Raw genomic sequence first — 18,203 nt, forward strand, 5'->3', positions numbered from 1 at the left:
TCTTGAAATTCTTTTTTATTTCGTTTTCTACTTACAATCTACTTATTACAAACCAGTGTTATTCATAACCATAATATGCAGCCTCTTTGAATGCTCGGAGCATATCATCTGAATTGCGTCTGATCCGTCTACCTATTGGTTCTAAATCAGCATAACATTTCGGAAACACCTTTTCTATAATATCCACAGCTTCCGCTTTACCAATTTGACGAACTGCCATCACAGAGTACAAAGCTTTCGTTTTAACACAATCCTGGGAAACACAACTGAATTTAAATGACAGAATAAAACAAATCATTTGGTTTTATAAAGTAAAGAGCATTGTTTTTATAGTATAGATTAAAAAAGTTATCTAAATTGAACTTATTACCTGATGAGCTTGCTTAACTTTCGTCCAAGAGGCATCACCTTGTGACCAAGCGCTGACAAATGAGCAATGTGTCAGATTTGCGGCACGGATTTCAGAGCAGGCGAGATGTTCCATGTTTTTAAAGTTGAGGTCATTGCGGCAGTAGTCAAACATGTGTATCATCTCATGTGCTAACACACCTTGCACCATACCTTTCCTTGTTGATACATTTTGACATACAACAATCTTGAACAAGAAAACATAAAGAAATTAATTGAAAATAAGAAAAATATCTCCTTTTGGAATTTGGTTAAAATATCAATACATAGAACATTTATTATACAATATAATATAGTTGTCTTTAGAAGTGGCTCTCTATTGATTTAAAAAAAATAAGATTCACATTCAAAGTTATTCACGTAAAAACTTGAAGAATACACATGAAATAATTATTTATGATCTCAAGAAAGGTAGCAACTGGGTTAATTTTCTGATAGTATAGATATTTTAGAACATTTACCTGATTCAACTCAGGATCATAACCTCCACTAACTGAATAATCGCAAACCTCACAAGATATGTGTCTTCTTATATCCACAGGGCTGAAATTTTAGGCTAATAAAAACAACTAATACTTTAAAAACATACATATTACAGTCAAAATAATTTTTAACGTGAAATAGTAATAACAGTAATCTTTTTATCTCGTTATATTATGTAACTTACCAACCAGAACTTTTTAAAGCTGCCATCATCACTTTAACTATAGGACCTGAAATTTAAAAATAACAATAATATTTTGTTTTCTGTCCGTATTAACATTAAACCAATTTCATATACTTACTATTTTTAACACACTCGTATACATTTTTCTCGCACTTGAATTTCTCAATCCCTTCTTTCCCTTCTTTACCAATTAATATGTTTGACAGTTTCGGTGTGAATGTTCCTCGCCTTTCAGGATATAAATCATATCCCCAGGACTCTTGCTTTTGTTCTGTTTTATTAACCTTACTTGCATTTTGTGTTGGATTACTTTTATCTTCTTCAGACATTGAAGATATATTTTAAAATTAGTGATTTTATTTTAGGGCTTTTGGGTAATAAATGAATTAGAGAAGTCTTTTGAATAAATAATTATATTATTGGTAAATAGGTAACTTACATATATTTAAAGGAATTTATGATAAAAATGTAAATAATTGTAAAAATCGTCATTTATGATGACATGAATTCGACATTGACATATACCTGACACTTTAAAGACATTGACAAATGGTGCTTGTCCGGAAACCTATCTTTATAAAAACTATCAATTAAATAAGTCCTATATTAATTTTATTTAGATTCACAACAATCTAGCTCGAGATGAATTTAAACAAAAAGAGTAATGTAAAATTTCGAATTGTACACAATCAATGAGAATAACAAAATTATAACTTCCCGGGAGAGTAGAGTAGTGAGTGGTTAAGGAATGGACAAAGGCGGCCTGACTTACTGTAGTTCCAGTTTGAATATGAAAATTGCTACTTTTAATAATAATCCTAAATTGAAACTAATTTAGGAACAGCGGTTGTTCCACCTGTATACTACTACAACTTAAAACTTTAAATGAATTAATGCCTAGGCAAAAACAATAAAAACTGTATTAAACAAATTATTACAATTACTAATATAATATAAAATGTCATACATTTTTTCTTATTTTCAATATACACCTTTTCATTTCTTGATTCCAATTCAAAAAGACACATTCCGTTGGAATCACCTTATCAACTGCAACATTAATATTATCTGAAAAACAATAGATAATTTAATAAATTAGATTAATTCATTAACAAAATACCAACATTGTTAGCTGTCACTTACCTAATACTTTTAAAAATTGATTAAAAGTCTCTTCATTCCTTATAATACTTGCAATATACACTTGTAACTGAGGATTTCTATTGAAAAATTTATTTAAAACATTACAAAGAGGAAGCAGTATTGATGGGTCATAAACTATATCAGCACCAATCACAATATCTGGGTAATAATTATCATTTATATCTTCCGGGCAGTGCCAATCTAACTTTGTTACATCTGTGAAAGAATGCCATGGTGAAATTAAGTGTTGCTATAAACAATTAAAAAATATATATTTTTTTCAATTAACCTTAACTCTTCAAAATCAATTTAAATTTGGTCAATACTTAGTAAAACGAAAATTAAACATACCTATTACTTTCTGATCATTCTTAAAACTGTGATATTGTGAAGTCGCAGTTTTTTGTAAGTCTGAAAAGTTAATTGCAATATTCTCTACGAGTAAATCAAGGACATCACTGTGGCAATCAGTTAATGTTATAGATTTTGGCATACAGAATTTGCCAACAGTAATTCCTGTAAAGCCAACCCCTGAACCTAGTTCCAGTATTCTTCGGTTATAGAACAATTCTTTATTACATAGTATCCAATCTGATAGCATTATAGCAGCCTATAAAAAAACATTAAACCTTCAAAAACATTATTGAACAAAAAACAAGTCTCATAAAAATCAAAAGGAAGTTTTGGATTGTTGTTTACATCTTACAAAATTTGTAAACTTTGGATCTCTTACCTCCCAAGTTTTCATACCAGTTGTCCCATTAATAACCATGTTATTTGTTTCTTTTATTGTAATAATATCTATTAAATTATTTGCAATAATATAATGTCTATAGGAAAATTTATTTTCCTCATTTTTTATTTTCATCAGAGAACATATAAATTCATACATATCATCATGAACTTCAGAATATTGCTCCAAATATTTAATTAGTTTCTTAAAAAACAATCTACAAAACTCAAATTTTAAGGGATACTTTTTGTAAAGAGAGCTATGAATTGTTAATTGCATAAATATTTCTTGATTGTCTAAAGATAATTCATTTACTTCATCTTTCTGCAACATTACAAAAATAAATATTTTTAACAATAATGACCATTTCTAATACAAATAATTTATTATAAGATGCTTACAGATAATTCATATTTCAAGTTTCCCATAAGAAAGTTCTTCACGAGTTTATGTACTACATCGTATTTTATGTTTTTGTTATCATCAGCCATGGTATGAAAATTCAAGATTTTTATTAATTTTAAAAATTCAATATCTTGTCAGTGTCACTATCACCTGTTCTGTCATCTGTCACTGTATTTTATATACTCTTTGGTCCAAGCCGTCCAAGCCATCGACTTTTATTTTTATTTTTCCACAATATAGCGACATGCTATATTTTACTGGGCCATAAAAATAAGACTCACGTGGAGTCGGCGCACAAGGGCACAAGGTTTGAAAATTATATTTGGTAGAGCTTTCAATATTTTGTGATTTTTTGTTCATGTAGGTATACACTCTTTGACTGACAATGGCAACTGACTTCAACTGTCAACTGGCAAATCGTTTGACTTTGAATTTGAACTTGAAAGCATTTACAATAATTAATATTTACATTATTTGACTAAAAGTATGGAAAATACCAAAAAAACTGCAACAAAAAGAAAGTTGCAAGTAATAGAAACGGAAGGCGTTCCTAAAAAAACAAGAGTTAAAAAGACTAAAGATTCTGAAAAATCTGTAACTGAAAAACAAATAAACAAAAAAGTTAATAAAGTTTTGAAAAAGAAAACAACAGATGATGAAAGTTGTGAAGACACTGTACCAGCTTTTCAGATAAATTTAACAAATAAAAATTGGGATGAAGCAAAGATTTTATCTTTTGAAGAAAAAGTTCCTCAAGAGTTAGCTGAAAGGTTTATTACGTTACTTAACGAAGGATGCACCTTACCGTTCATAGCAAGATATCGTAAAAATGTTGTTGATTATTTAAAACCTGATCGGTAAACATTTTATCTACTATTTTTTCTACATTATTCAAAACATTCTTTATATTTTCTTTTTACTTGTCTTAGCAAATTTTTAGTTAAAAAGAGTTTCCTGAAGATATTAAAGGATATTATTTTAATATTTCGTTTAAAATTTTAAAATTTTTTGCTTTCAATTTTATAGCCTTCAAGAACTATTTGAAAGTTATCAGAAGGTTATACAGTTTACAAAGAAAGTGAAATCTGTGATAGAGACATTAAAGAAGTCAAAAAAGCTGACTCCTCAAATAGAACAGAGTATATTAAATGCCCGTAACTTATCTGAACTTGATTTGTTGGTATGTTGACTATTTAGTTAATGCCTTAATTGTTCTTATATTTTTCAAACATCTGTATTTTTATTATGGGTAGCTTGTCATAGATACATCTAATTTATATGTTTCCAGTACGCACCACTCAAATCTAACTCATTATCATTAGCTGAAAGAGCTAGGTCACTTGGTATTGAACCATATGCAGTTAAAGCTTTAAATGGAGAAAATATTGTGTTACATAATCTATGTAATGGTGAAGAGGAATTGTCAACGGCTGATAAAGTGGAATCTCATATAACACACATAGTTGCAGATATTATTTACAAAGACTCGAGGGTTCTGACAGAGATGAGAAGTTTGTATGTTTCTTTTTAAATTATTCAGAGCAAAGTAAGTCATATAAAGTATGTCTGTTTTGTTTTAAATTAATTTATTTACACTTTGTTGAGCACCCTATATAGTATCCTTATAAGGCATTGTTTCATAAATTAATTACAAAGCATAATTTTAAAAATATGAAGACATTACTTGCATCTTTACAGAAAGGAACAAACAAGATTCATAGTACAGAGTAGTCAAACGAAAAGTTCAACAAAAGAAAAAAAAGATGAAAATAAAAAATATGACAGTAAATCAGATCCAGAAACATATAAGATATATTTTGATTGGAAATGTCCGGTTCAGTTTGTTAAATCTTACCAAATATTAGCCGTTAATAGAGGGGAGGATGAAAAAATTCTTTCCGTCAAAATAGTGATTCCTGATTGGTTTTATAATAGACTTGAAAGGTAAAATAATAACTTTGAAAAGAAGGTTATTAATTTGTCTATATTTTTCTTAAATCAATTAAATGCTCTACTAAAATCTTATGCTTATAAATAAAAAACATTGTTTATTAAGAAAAAAAAAGTTTCTTTAGCAAAAGCAGAATCTTAAAAAAAATTAATTCCGGTTAAAAATATCTGCTTAGGGAACATACTCATACTATGTGACCCGTTTTGGGGGGAGTCCTTAAAATACTATGGTTAGTCACAGGAGCGGGAGGGGGAGGGCCCAGATTTCAGTCACATAGTCGTTAGTTGTTTTTTTTAATAATACATAATTCACTAGTAATTTAAATATGCATGCAGTCTTATGCTATAAAGAAGAGTATGAGCCAAATTATTTGTTTTTCGACTTTTGCCTGTGCAATTATTAAAAATTCTAATGAATTACTACATAAAAACTAAAGGCGGTGTCTTGGCCTTTACTACGAGTGGTCACCGAGGGGAGGGAGGGGTCGAAAAAACTAAAAAAATAAATCACGTAGTATGGGTATGTTCCCTTAGGTAGCTATTTACAAAAAACTAACTATTTCGTAGGTACTGTCTAACACTGTGGAACAGTAAACACTGGGTTAAGAAAGGTTTGATTGATGCTTACAATCGCCTTATAAAACCTTGGCTCTCTCGACAAGTGAGATCAGAACTAACAGCTGCGGCACAAAAAGAGGCTGTCAAAACATTTACTGCCAATTTAGAGAAGTATTTGTTAACTGAACCAATAAAAAATAGAACAATAGTAGGCTTGGATCCAGGGTTTAAAGCTGGGTGTAAGGTATACATGAAAAATCTAGTTTTTGTTTTAAATTAAACATAGTGTGTGTTAAGTTGGTTACAGATGTTCTCATTTAACTCAACAGTTATAATTTTGTTAATATTTGTAAAATATAACTGAACAGTGCGACTTTTCAGTCAAAAAATATGATAGAGCTGGTTTAATAGTGCTTCTGAAAATCAACTTGTTTTCACATAACCCTGGGCTTTTACTGCTCGAAACACTCGTATGTTTTTCCATCTCACTCATTCTCCTTAAAAACACTGAGACGACGATATGATTTTGTGTGTTGGTAACTCAATGCCAAGATCATAGACAATTAATTTTTTTCGTCACAATTTTTTTTTAGGTTGGAATTATAAATGCTAATGGTGAAAAGTTAGATGCTTGTACCATTCATCCTGATTTACGACGTTACAATGTAAATGATCACGCAGCAAAACAATTAGAAGAAATCATAACTAAACATAGGTTAGTTATGTAATCATTACCATAGGTTTCTGAGACCAAAAACTCTGTATAAAATACTAGCTGTCGCCCGCGACTCCGCCCGCGCGGAATTAAAAAGAAACTATTGGTCGCAGCATAATGTTATATAGCCTAAAGCCTTCCTCTGTAAATGGACTATCCAACCAAAAAATATTTTTTCAAATCGGACCAGTAGTTCCTGAGATTAGCGCGTTTAAACAAACAAACTCTTCTGCTTTGTAATCTTAGTATAGATATCGTCATCCCACTCTGTCATCTTTAACAAAACAGAGATAACAATATATTAAACGGGAATTTTGGTCTCAAAAACCCAGAATTACTCATTTTTTTTATTAATTTCTTATTGTTTTTGTTTAAAAAACATTTTATTGTTATTCTAGAGTTGATCTAATCGGTTTGGGAAATGGCACTGCTTGCCGAGAAACTGAAACATGGTTAAAAGAACATGGGATATCTGAGAACATTCCAGTAATCATAGTACCTGAACAAGGAGCTTCCATTTATTCTATCAGCAAAGAAGCCCAAAAGGTATATTCCAAACCTTACAATCCAGTCCAGGAAGTATTCTTTTTCCTTGATATGTTGATACTATGCAATTAGGTCGAAATCTCTTCATAGAATTATAGATAAATGCTATTAGCTCTTATGTTAACTAATACGATAATAGGACTTAAATGGGAAGGAAATTTAATACTTTATCTGTACTTCTTAATTAAAAATTTGACAAACTAATTACTCTTACACAGCACACTGCTAACATATATCCTTAACTTTTTTTTCAGGAACATCCAAACATGGATCCCAATCTGATATCAGCGTTATCTATAGCCCGAAGAGTATTGGATCCATTGGGTGAATTGATTAAAGTAAATTATTTATATTACTTTATCATACAACTCCGTCCACCCAAAGTTAAAAAAAAAACTTCATTAGTAGCCTACGATATCTTCCAGACTATGTTCTACATCTATGCCAAATTTCAACAGACAACAAACATCCATCCATCCAAACATTGGCACTTATAATATAAGTAAGATTATTTAATACATTGCTTCTATCAGGTAGATCCTAAAAACTTGGGAGTAGGACTTTACCAACATGATATTCCACCGAAGATGTTGGAGACAGCATTGGATGCTACAGTTGAGAAAGTTGTCAGTTTAGTTGGTGTGGATATTAACACAGCGTCGCAAGCTATGTTAAGGTATGTCTACACTTTCCAACTTTGTCAAAATAACCAAAGTTTTTATAAACAAAAAAAAATAGTCTTGACAGACATACAACAAAGTGATCCTATAAGGGTTCCGTTTTTTCGTTTTGAGGTACGGAACCCTAAAAATAGACTGTGAGAATAGAATCGAATATCTTATCACGGGCAATACACAAGCAAAAAACATCCAACTTGATTCTTCTGCCCTAGATCTACATAAGTGATTCTGTGTTAAGATAAAACCACTCTAAAAACTAATCTTGTATGAATCTTGAAGAAAATTTAAACGATTATATATTTCTATTAGCTGTCGGCCGCGACTCCCTCCGCGCGGGATTAAAAATAGATGTTGGCCGATTCTCAGACCTACTCAATATGCTCACAAAATTTTATGAGAATCGGTCATGCCGTTTCGGAGAAGTATGGGAACGAAAATTGTGACACGAGAATTTTATATTATTTCTATAGTATTTTGTGCAATGACCCTAACATAATTAAAGCTATCGTTGTTTTTAGACGTATTTCAGGTTTAAATGAAGGCAGAGCTAAGAAGATGATAGCATATAGACAGGAGAAAGGCGGCTTCAGTACACGAGCGGAGATACTGAAAGTGAGCGGCATAGGCAAGATCACGTACCAGCAATGCGCGGGATTCCTCAAAGTGCTGACTGGTTCTGAACCTTTAGACGCAACAATCATACATCCTGAGAGCTACGGTATAGCTAAGCTGTAAGTTTTACTTATAAGAAACTGTCAGTTGCACGAAAATTCGTCTGCGAGATAGTAAAAAAAACTTAATTGGTAGCCTATGAGTTCTTCCTGACTTTGGTCTGACTCAACTGATGACACTCTGGGGAAGATTAGCAATTGAATAACACCTCACCCGTCAAAATCTGATTTATTTAGGCTACAGTCAGTCAAAATGGAACTTACCTACTCGCATACTTAAAAGCATACATACGCACAAACATACAGAAACATTATACTCCTTAGTTAATCGAAAAATCAATACAATGTTGTACGATTAACCCTTGGTTTCTGAAACCAAAATCTTTGTATAAAACATAATGCCACCCTTTTTATTATCATCGACAAATCAGAGATAATAATATTTTTTAAACAGGGAATTTGGGTCTCAGAAACCCATGGTAAGAAGTCAGTTGAAGATTTTAGTTCAACAAAACAAAGTAAAAATACTATTTGAATTCCATTATTTCCAATACAATATTATAATGTTTGACGTGTGTTTATTTATTCGATTACAGATTTGCCAAGAAAATTAATGTCAATATAAAAGAGCTAAGTCGACCACATTTTCCTGAATCAGTTGAACGTAAGACTGCAAATATAGATCTGATCGCAACCAGCAAAGATCTAGATACAGATGTGTCTACTTTAGAACTGATAATAAGTGCATTCAAACAAAAACCTTATGAAGATAATGTTATAAGTTTCTGTCGACCTGTTTATTCTGTAACTATACAGACGACGGAGCAAATCGCTAATGGGACAACTTTGACAGGTTAGTTAATATTCCAATCGAATTTGAAGCGTCAATAGCTTAATGGTTAAGGATACGGGTTTCCGATCACAAGGTTGGGGGTTCGAATCCCGCCATTCGACTATTGTCGTAAACCATATCCTAGCACAAGCCTAGAACTTAGTTGGAATGGTTAAAGAAATATTAGTAAATTTACAAATAAATCTGCTAATATTTTAAATTAAAAAAAAAATGTCATAACCAAAAAAGACGTCTTATATCACACATACGTGGTATATCATAAAAGTGGTATATGCTAAAATAATTATTAGTTAGTTTATTAAAAAAAACAATTGGTCGCAGCGTAATGTTATATAGCCTAAAGTCTCCTTCTACAAATTGACTAACCAACAAAAAAAGAATTTTTCAAATCGGACCAATAGTTCTTGAGATTAGCGTGTTTAAACAAACTCTTCCGCTTTATAATATAGGCAGGGCAAAAATTTAAAAATACTGTTTGGATTTTTTTTTTGGATTAATCTATAAACTGAGAATTTTGCCGCCCTTTGAACTTGAAGCCCAGGGCATGGTTCCCGGTTTGCCCTTAGATCTTGGATTGAATGAAAGTGAAATGTTTCAGGTGTGGTCCGTAACGTGGTTCCTTTTGGTTGCTTCGTGGACTGCGGCGTTGGTGACAACGGTTTGATACATAGAAGCAATTTAGGCGGAAATCAAACACCAAAACTAGGTGATAGGGTATCTGTCACTGTTATAGGCACACCAAAACCAAAAAAATTACAACTCAAACTTGACAAGATACTTAATTGAATTTAATCTGTGATAATTGTTAGGTTAAGATTGAAAATGGAATTGTGCTTTTTGTAATATTTATTGAAATAAAACGTGACATAATTAAAAATATGTTACTCCGCTTCCAGAATGGATATACTGGATTTAGAATTTAAACTGTAAACGTTGAATATTGCTTTATTGACAATAGCATCGCATATACCAGATGTAATCCTGAAATAAATCATATTAAATGATTGCTAACTAATTTGTTAAATAATTTTTAAGTCTTTTTCATTAAAGGTTTTTCTCTATTTATTTATACTTTTATTTATTCTATCCTGTTAGGAATAATTAATAATAAATATTAAACGAAACAATTGTAGACAAAGTGCATTCGCTCCGAAGTGATTCCATAACGAACTTCAAAAATGTATGAAACTGACCATAATTTTGGATAAGTCACGTGATTGTCGCGCGTCACTTCCAATATGGCCAAAGACAATGTAACATTCGATTATCGCCATCGTTATTAGAATCGACAAAATGTATATCAAAAATATGTCACATATCGACTTAATGTCATTTTCATTCACTTTTGACATATCGATTAGCAACATCGATTTTCGAATGTTACTTGAGGAGCGCTGAAATTGTACAGAAATGTGTTATTAAAAATCGTACCTCTTACTAAATCTCGGCTTCGAATCACTTTCAATAGTATTGACTAGATGTTGATAGGTGGGTATTTCTTCTTTGGTGTAATGCTCAATTTGATATTTAAACATTTTGCTATTTAAAGCATCCCTAAAATAAATTTACCTTTGATTATCTGTTAAATGTATAATTATGAATTACTATCAGCCGTGACTTTTCCCGTTACAAAACTTAATTAGAAGACTATGTGTCCTTCCAGACTATGTTCTACATCTATGCTAAATTAAATCGAGATCTGTTGAACCGTTCTTCAGATACCTTCTAATTTCCATCCATTCATACATCCAAACATTCGCATTTACAATATTAGCAAGATTATTAATATTTGCTTACCACAATATCCCTTCTATAATTCGAATGATTTCACTTAGAGTCATGTTGTTACCACTTGTGGTTAATTCCTTGCCACAGTCATGTAAGTGCATTTCTGTAGATAATAAATCGTAAGGTGGAGTCTGGAAAATATTTAATAAGTAATGGTTAATTGGTTAAAAATAAAAAAAAATATCTATAGAAAACTTGACTCGAGTTTTCCAGATCACATAGCGCAATCATATAACTTTCTTCTTTGCTAATAAAAATATTTTAAAAAAAAAAGTATACCTGTTCCCACATTTGCTTCAAAAGTAACCGGGGATAACCATCTCGTTGACCCTTAGACGATATCGACACAGACATGGATAGATAAAATGGCTGCGGCTTTTCAATATCCAATACGTAAGGGGGACTATCGTTAATTCCCTTTAAATTAAAACATACAATTCTAAATTATAATATATATTATAACTAAAAACTTTTTATTAAACTCCATAAAGAAAAGGGAGAAATTATTTATTACATACAGGATGAGATAGTCCTTCTTCTGTTATAATGAATTCCTGATTACATTTCTCTATTTTAGTCTTTTTTAAATGTTCATTGCACTGATATCTTCGTCTTTCAGTCAAGTCCAAAACTTCACAGGACACCGTTGTACTAAGTGATTTGTCATACACAAGCATATGAAAAGAAAAAAACTTTAATTATTGAAGATTTATTGACTAGTGATTGGTCATTTATGGTTTTATAGTTCTCCGACACCTCTGTAGATTTACTCTCTTTGATGAAACGACGTTTGCAAAGAAAATTCGACGAACTTACAACCTACAGCTTAGTTAAAAAGGGAAAATCATAATAACAGTGAATGTGTTAAAAGTATAACGGCTTTAAGTAATTTAACATGAGGCAATCTAGATGGATGCCTCGAAGCATTCATAGATAAATCGCTTAATGCATTTCTGTGTATAAAAATTAATTAAATATCAAACATACGTAAATGTGGCCGGCTCTTGCAAAGTATAAACAGTCATAGTAATCCACTCCGTCGATTTTGGCTGTATAACACCCCACCATGGAGTTATTACTATGTTTATTATATTCGCAACTCTTTCCCTAAAAGAATTTACTTACATTGGAAAAGAAAATCTTATTTTAATTTCAGTTATTTAAAAAAAAATTAGAATATTAACTTACGGTAGCCATATGAACCTTATTAGGTGGTCCGTATCATTACAGACCGCTAATATTTCTCTAGATAGAGAATGAGTTGGCATTACTGGTAAGGTAACGTGGCTCTTAGATAAATAAACCTAGAAAAAAAAATACCATAGACACTTTTCGCGCCTTATTGTTTTTATTTGAGCAAAAAACAATGTACTTACCACATTTTCTCTATACGCTGCTCGTATATTTCTCTCTATATAACTTGGAATATCAAGACGTGTTTCAATGCAATTAGGCAAACCGCCTTGTCCCTTCACCAATATCTTGATTATATCATAACCGAAAGAACAGTTAAACACTGTCTATAAATAAGAAAAAAAATCGGTAATGCATATAACCTTAAAACTGCGAAAGTGAACAGGAAACGCAACTAATCTCAACGCAAATGATTCAAAAACAATGTGAAAAAGAATGCAGAGTTTTCTCAAAGCTATGTATATTTTGTTTTGTTGCTAAATTTCCTTTCGTTGCTTCTTTTGGGCTTCGCTTCGATTTTTAGTAGTGTAGAATTCCCCAGCCATAAACTGTTTTACTTACCTCATAATCAACCATCTCTGTTGGTAAGAATGCGAAAGGTATCGCCAGTTTATCTAACGGCGACACCTCAGCGAAGTATTGCAGACAACGCAGAGCTGAGTCGAAGGCCGATGTATTACCAGCTAGTAAACGCCATGTCGTATACACCTCTGTAGGATTATACAGCCAGACGATCTAAATAAATATTTGTACCACCTTTAGTTTCCACTACTATACGACGCACATTTTTTATCCCAAAACAGTAATGGAAACAAATCTGTATAAAGAACTGCTATTTCCTTGGAATTACCCATTAGAACTTTTTGACAACACAATACTATTCTTTCTATTTTGAGTGGTTACCCGAATAACAGGATCCAAATTATTAATCGGAACTCTTCCACAATCCAATACGGCCAAATAATCATCAGATTTTTGAGGACGTCGTAATGGTGCTAGAGTGCCTTTGGTATTTAAATGCGCGTAAACATTTATGTATATATGAAGAACTCTCTGATTGGGCATCGTCATCACAAAGCATAAAGTATTGAGTCCTTCGTAACCGTAATCGATGTCTACAAATAGAAGATTTGGTTTTTCCGGCTGAAACGTTTAAATTTAATAACTACCAGCAATTTAAATATACCGACTTTAAACCATATTTGATATAATTTTCTTTCCCCATTGTAACTACTTTTTACAACAAGATAGCTCAGGTCCGTAACTAAGAGGAGTAAGCAGACACTAAGGACCTTCATTTGACGCGGTTAACTACTTTTTAATATTGCAGAAATAATCTTATAGCCACTAATAATAAAATTGGATCTCTTTGGAATATGTAACGTAAATTATTAGAATATTCTTTTACCGAGACAATTCCATTGCTTGGTGATAATTTAACATAGTTTCTATGACCGCATGTATGTCTCATCTCGAATGTTGAAATACCAATTTGTACTTCAACCATGGGACAGTCGCAGATTTTCCTTCTTCTTATATTCCATGGCACGGAAACTGCGTATACACAACCGAAAACGAACACTAATTCCACTTGACCCGCCTTAATGCACAATTCCGGTGCGAAAAGGTTTACGTCCAAAGGATTGTTAGGTCTAACGTCCATTAAAGCTTTATTTAACCTTAAATTATATAGATTTATTAAAATTATATGATTAGTATTAAATGTCGTTAATAGTAAAATACTTACTCTTCCACATTAGTAATATTCCATAAGCAATGATTACTCAATATTATTGGACATTTTACAGAGATTGTGCGTTTCACCTAAAATTTAACAAAATAACTCAATCACGCGCCATCGCTGGCAAGAAATGAGACTACTAATATGCTTTAAAACGATTTAACAGCATTTCAAGTTAAACTATTGAATTTTTATCAATATAGACAAAGGTACCAATTATTGTACCAGGACTGCTGCTGTGTTCATCTTTACATATAGCTAGTTAATTTTGAAAGCGTTTGCTTCCAAATACAAATTGGTCTGGCGAGTTGGCGTTCATGAAAAAATCTTAGTGGCATAGAACGTGTTAACTCACCTTGAGAGTTGGGTAAATTCCATCATACCAGAAAGTACAGATAGACTTGGTAACGGGTTGTATCTCTTCAATCTCATCGTAAGCAGACCGATAGAGAACAGTGTATCGTATATCAACTTGACGAGAGCCCGCACCTTTAGGCGTTACCGATATCTTCACTTCGCAGTAATTTGACGGCTTAAGACTGTTCTGATATTATAAATAAAAGCAATATTAGAAAAATTATTAAATCCCCAAAGAATTCAAATTTATCGTTTCTTTTTTCCCCTCTTGATTTGTATCGGACTTAAAATTATCATGAAATCTGTCAAAATTTCCCGCGAAAAATCGCCGCCATCTTAGATTGCCACTCGACTTTGTTTAAAAAAAATACTTACAATAGAATTATCAATATCGATCCTATCTCCTTGGAAGTCATCACCCATGCCATCGATGTCATAATACAGTTTGGAAGTGAAGAAACAAGTGCCGTAGTTGTATAGGGTGACATTGAATGTTGTGGTCGCACCAACGACCAAGTCATGAAGATTTGTCGTCTTAGGGAGAACCTTTAAATATTACAGTAGGCAAAATATTTTAATTCGTGAACAATGGAACTTTATTAGTTACTTTATGAATTTTAGTATACACTTTTATGAAATCATAAAGGCATATATAATATATAAAATTAAGGGTTAGAAACCCTTAATTGTACATTATATAATTTTAAATGTTATTAATTCAAAAACAAAAACTAACCCTTAAATCCGGCGTTTCTGAAAATCCTGTAATGTTAATAAATATTTCTGACGGCTCACCAATGGGTCTGGAATTCAATAGAAAGAAACAAGATATAGACATTACAAACATCATATTCCTAAGGAAAAAACGACTAAGTTGAACCGAATATGGAAAAAAAAATAATTTAAATAAGTACTCACTTGCCATTTATAAGGCAAACGCAAGAACAGCAAATAGTTGTTCCGTAGACTTTTCCGGTCTCCTTGGGGAAGAACCACCAGTGGTAGCGCACAATCTCGCGCGGTGGCAGCACTATCGTACCGCCGTCGTCCGCTCCCAGCCACTCTACGTTGTTGAGAACTCTCATACTGTCAAATATTGGAACCATATCAAGTTTTATTTTTAATAGGGTTCTTCGCTAGATTTTATTAGTCTTCTGCATCTATTTATCATTTTTGTGCGATATGGTATAATCGATTATAGACATATCGATTTTGTTTACTCACTGTATTTCCATTCTTGTCAAGTTGTGTAGGTAAGCGGTACAGTAATTGGTGCATCCAGTGATAGTCGGTGGGAACTCGTACATGGCGTGAGCAGACGGATTGTAGCCGTGCGACATCACATCTATCTGGCTCACTTCTGCATTCCCACATAGAGACACGCGCGCCTTTAAAAATATTTCGTATTAATAACTAGGGATGTAGATTTCAGATAGAACTCTCTATAGATTTACACAATATGTACCTTATGAGCTCTATTAATAATCAAATCCCATGATTCGTAATATTCGCCAAATGACATTGGCTCCAAAGCCACGGATACAATCTGCCAGCCTCGGCCTTGAACTATTCCACACATTGGCATTACTACAAAATTTCTGCAAACATTATGACTTATTAGTAGCCTGCGTTGCCTTGTACAATGCCAGTAATATATTAAAGTGATACAATACGTTTTATAAGGCGCTTGGAATTTAAAATACATCGGTATTTCCAATTTATTGGACAACATGAAGTTAGTAAACGTAGTCCGAGCTGGAACAGTTGGTGGTAGAGTGACCTGTAATTTAAATTTTTGGTATACCAAAAGATAAGCTGCTAAAATAAATTTAAGCGTCATTTAATAATATTAGTATACCTCAATAGGACAGTCCCAAGCTGTTAACCATTCAGTGCAGGGAGACCATGTATTACCAATACACGGTATGCGGACCCAAGTGTGTTTGAATTTAACTGGTCCTTCTGTTGTGTCGACTTTATATTGATAATCGCCGCATAGTAAGTATCCATATGCATCATTTTCGATTTTCGGCCTAATACAGTGGTGTTATGTGAATTTATCAAATCCCATACTCATAATTAGCTAAGATTCATTATTATTACTTATTATTTTACCTGAACCGTATAGTAAATAATCTTGATTCATTAGAAGGGATCACTGCATCGATTGGATCCACTAAGAATATATTATCGGGGTCTGTTAATAACAGATTAAGTTTTACTTAATGCAATTTTACGACGTAAACCACCTTTATATAAGTAGTAAACAAATTTCCGATTCTCTTTCAAACTAAACATGGAATACGAATACAAATAAAAAAGATTCGGAGTTGTCTACAAAATATTTATCATTATAAATATACTCTCAAACCTGGTATCCATTGCATATAACCCTCCACTGGTTCGTGATTAGTGACACAAAGTGTTTGTGATATATTCAGGCTGATATCTGTTGGACTTCCCATACCAAAGTCGAGATATCTTTCATAAACTGAGGCTGAGGGTATGTAAGTCAAACGGTTGAGACTATTCTCCATGTAATAGTGATAACGACTTTTACGTTTCCAATGCTTCTCAAACACATGTTCGTCTACGTTATAAGAGATGCTAGCCGGCAATGAAACTGTGGCTATAACACTTACAAATAATGGTTCCTAGAATAATATTTCACGCTGTAAGTATAAAAAAATATCAAGTCTTTGTGTATTTTTAAAATTCCATGTTACCTGATTCAATACTAAGAAAACTAATTCAGCTGTATACAAGCCTAAAGCAACACCAGTAAAAGCAATGGTCGTTGGGATATTTTCAAAAGCTCGAATCAAGCCACAGCTGCCCGTTGAAATCTGTACAGAGAAATTAACTTCATTATTTTACCAATTCCATGTGCTTAACACCTTAAGGACATGAAAGTTGCACATTCACCAATGACATGTATTTCCAACGTACAATACGTAAGAGGTTTTATTAAATACTTACTTGGAAGAATCCTTGACCACCATATGGCAGAAGCCATTGGTAAGTCGTGTCAACGTTAGTTTTATTTAGGATATTAATCGTGTCTTTCCTTTGCTCTGATACATTCTTGCAAATCGTGAAAGTAATTTTTTTCTTACTTAATATCACCTTTGGTCCTGTGGTATAGTCAATCATCAAAATCTATAATATAATGCTTGACAGAATAGAAGTTTTTTTTCATTGGTAAAATTAGCAAACGTACCGAAGCATTTGCCCGTTACAGTTATTCTGTAACTGTTCCCGTAAGTATCGTCAACTATATAATATTCTGTATAAGATAAACCCACAACATTCGGTTTGAATATAATTTTCACTTCAGCACTTTCTTGTGGTTTTACAGGAGTGGAAGTTACCTCTACTTTAAAAACTTGATCTATTGTGTTCAATATGTACAATAATGATATACGATATGTGGCTAGCCTCTGAAAATTTTTTATATCGTTGAGTTGACGGTATTTTGAAATTTGGTACTTTTATTTATGGACTAGCAGTTGTCCACGCCTTCGTCAGATTATATATGTCGTCAGCAGCTATAATATACGCACATACAGACAGAAAATTACAACATTTAAACAAATGGTGTTTTATTTTAACCAACATAAATACATGATGTTCACGAAATGTGACATTTTTCGATATTCTGTAGAGAGACTCCAAGTTTACTGATTGTATAGAATAGATATAGATACACGATAGTTAATAAGATAACAGTGACTTTCAAGTTAAAATACTACATACATCGGATACATTTTGTATTAGAACATATTTTTCAACAA

General features: G+C 32.3%; 4 protein-coding genes across 4 annotated transcripts; 1 reads left to right on the forward strand and 3 right to left on the reverse strand.

Annotated features, from left to right (window-relative positions):
• On the reverse strand, positions 1-1,485 carry LOC106127013 (mitochondrial inner membrane protease ATP23 homolog). The gene is made up of 5 exons (XM_013324942.1): positions 1,194-1,485; positions 1,076-1,121; positions 870-951; positions 371-595; positions 1-253 (listed from the first exon to the last, which is right to left on the reverse strand). Exons 1-5 carry the CDS (start codon positions 1,402-1,404, stop codon positions 59-61), a joined length of 759 nt encoding a protein of 252 aa, XP_013180396.1. The 5' UTR covers positions 1,405-1,485; the 3' UTR covers positions 1-58.
• A 130-nt stretch (positions 1,486-1,615) lies between these two features.
• LOC106127012 (protein-lysine N-methyltransferase EEF2KMT) lies at positions 1,616-3,476 on the reverse strand. The gene is made up of 5 exons (XM_013324941.1): positions 3,353-3,476; positions 2,952-3,275; positions 2,570-2,828; positions 2,219-2,434; positions 1,616-2,143 (listed from the first exon to the last, which is right to left on the reverse strand). The coding sequence occupies exons 1-5, from the start codon at positions 3,440-3,442 to the stop codon at positions 2,037-2,039; spliced, it is 996 nt and encodes a 331-aa protein (XP_013180395.1). The 5' UTR covers positions 3,443-3,476; the 3' UTR covers positions 1,616-2,036.
• A 297-nt stretch (positions 3,477-3,773) lies between these two features.
• LOC106127194 (S1 RNA-binding domain-containing protein 1) lies at positions 3,774-10,123 on the forward strand. The gene is made up of 12 exons (XM_013325252.1): positions 3,774-4,213; positions 4,383-4,536; positions 4,645-4,871; positions 5,055-5,300; positions 5,874-6,108; positions 6,458-6,579; positions 6,978-7,125; positions 7,380-7,463; positions 7,659-7,801; positions 8,324-8,536; positions 9,073-9,329; positions 9,928-10,123. The coding sequence occupies exons 1-12, from the start codon at positions 3,843-3,845 to the stop codon at positions 10,113-10,115; spliced, it is 2,388 nt and encodes a 795-aa protein (XP_013180706.1). The 5' UTR covers positions 3,774-3,842; the 3' UTR covers positions 10,116-10,123.
• Positions 10,124-10,203: 80 nt separating this feature from the next.
• LOC106127192 (uncharacterized) lies at positions 10,204-17,911 on the reverse strand. Its single transcript, XM_013325251.1, has 25 exons — positions 17,630-17,911; positions 17,389-17,543; positions 17,136-17,255; positions 16,781-17,063; positions 16,525-16,606; positions 16,268-16,442; positions 16,083-16,189; positions 15,875-16,007; positions 15,634-15,797; positions 15,328-15,495; positions 15,146-15,212; positions 14,785-14,955; positions 14,408-14,596; positions 14,059-14,135; positions 13,720-13,990; positions 13,215-13,454; positions 12,873-13,046; positions 12,494-12,637; positions 12,306-12,421; positions 12,105-12,224; positions 11,636-11,768; positions 11,397-11,534; positions 11,127-11,248; positions 10,761-10,883; positions 10,204-10,310 (listed from the first exon to the last, which is right to left on the reverse strand). Exons 4-25 carry the CDS (start codon positions 16,944-16,946, stop codon positions 10,211-10,213), a joined length of 3,180 nt encoding a protein of 1,059 aa, XP_013180705.1. The 5' UTR covers positions 16,947-17,063; positions 17,136-17,255; positions 17,389-17,543; positions 17,630-17,911; the 3' UTR covers positions 10,204-10,210.
• Positions 17,912-18,203: the final 292 nt, after the last annotated feature.

Source organism: Papilio xuthus, unplaced genomic scaffold (genome assembly GCF_000836235.2).
Source record: "Papilio xuthus unplaced genomic scaffold, Pxut_1.1 DF824888.1, whole genome shotgun sequence".
Lineage (NCBI taxonomy): Eukaryota > Metazoa > Arthropoda > Insecta > Lepidoptera > Papilionidae > Papilio > Papilio xuthus.

Bases quoted from the DNA above. Each gene is read 5' to 3' on its own strand.
- LOC106127013 (XM_013324942.1), bottom strand. From the start codon at position 1,404: ATGTCTGAAGAAGATAAAAGTAATCCAACACAAAATGCAAGTAAGGTT. The intron at 596-869 runs GTAAATGTTCTA...TTCTTGTTCAAG, and splicing joins ATGATCCTGAGTTGAATCAG to ATTGTTGTATGTCAAAATGT. The intron at 254-370 runs GTAATAAGTTCA...TGTGTTTCCCAG, and splicing joins AAGTTAAGCAAGCTCATCAG to GATTGTGTTAAAACGAAAGC.
- LOC106127012 (XM_013324941.1), bottom strand. From the start codon at position 3,442: ATGGCTGATGATAACAAAAACATAAAATACGATGTAGTACATAAACTC. The intron at 2,435-2,569 runs GTATGTTTAATT...ATTCTTTCACAG, and splicing joins GAATGATCAGAAAGTAATAG to ATGTAACAAAGTTAGATTGG. The intron at 2,144-2,218 runs GTAAGTGACAGC...ATTGTTTTTCAG, and splicing joins TCAATTTTTAAAAGTATTAG to ATAATATTAATGTTGCAGTT.
- LOC106127194 (XM_013325252.1), top strand. From the start codon at position 3,843: ATGGAAAATACCAAAAAAACTGCAACAAAAAGAAAGTTGCAAGTAATA. The intron at 4,214-4,382 runs GTAAACATTTTA...TCAATTTTATAG, and splicing joins GATTATTTAAAACCTGATCG to CCTTCAAGAACTATTTGAAA. The intron at 4,872-5,054 runs GTATGTTTCTTT...GCATCTTTACAG, and splicing joins CTGACAGAGATGAGAAGTTT to AAAGGAACAAACAAGATTCA.
- LOC106127192 (XM_013325251.1), bottom strand. From the start codon at position 16,946: ATGGAGAATAGTCTCAACCGTTTGACTTACATACCCTCAGCCTCAGTT. The intron at 16,190-16,267 runs GTATACTAATAT...TTTAAATTACAG, and splicing joins CTTGGGACTGTCCTATTGAG to GTCACTCTACCACCAACTGT. The intron at 13,047-13,214 runs GTAACCACTCAA...ATATTTATTTAG, and splicing joins ATTTGGATCCTGTTATTCGG to ATCGTCTGGCTGTATAATCC.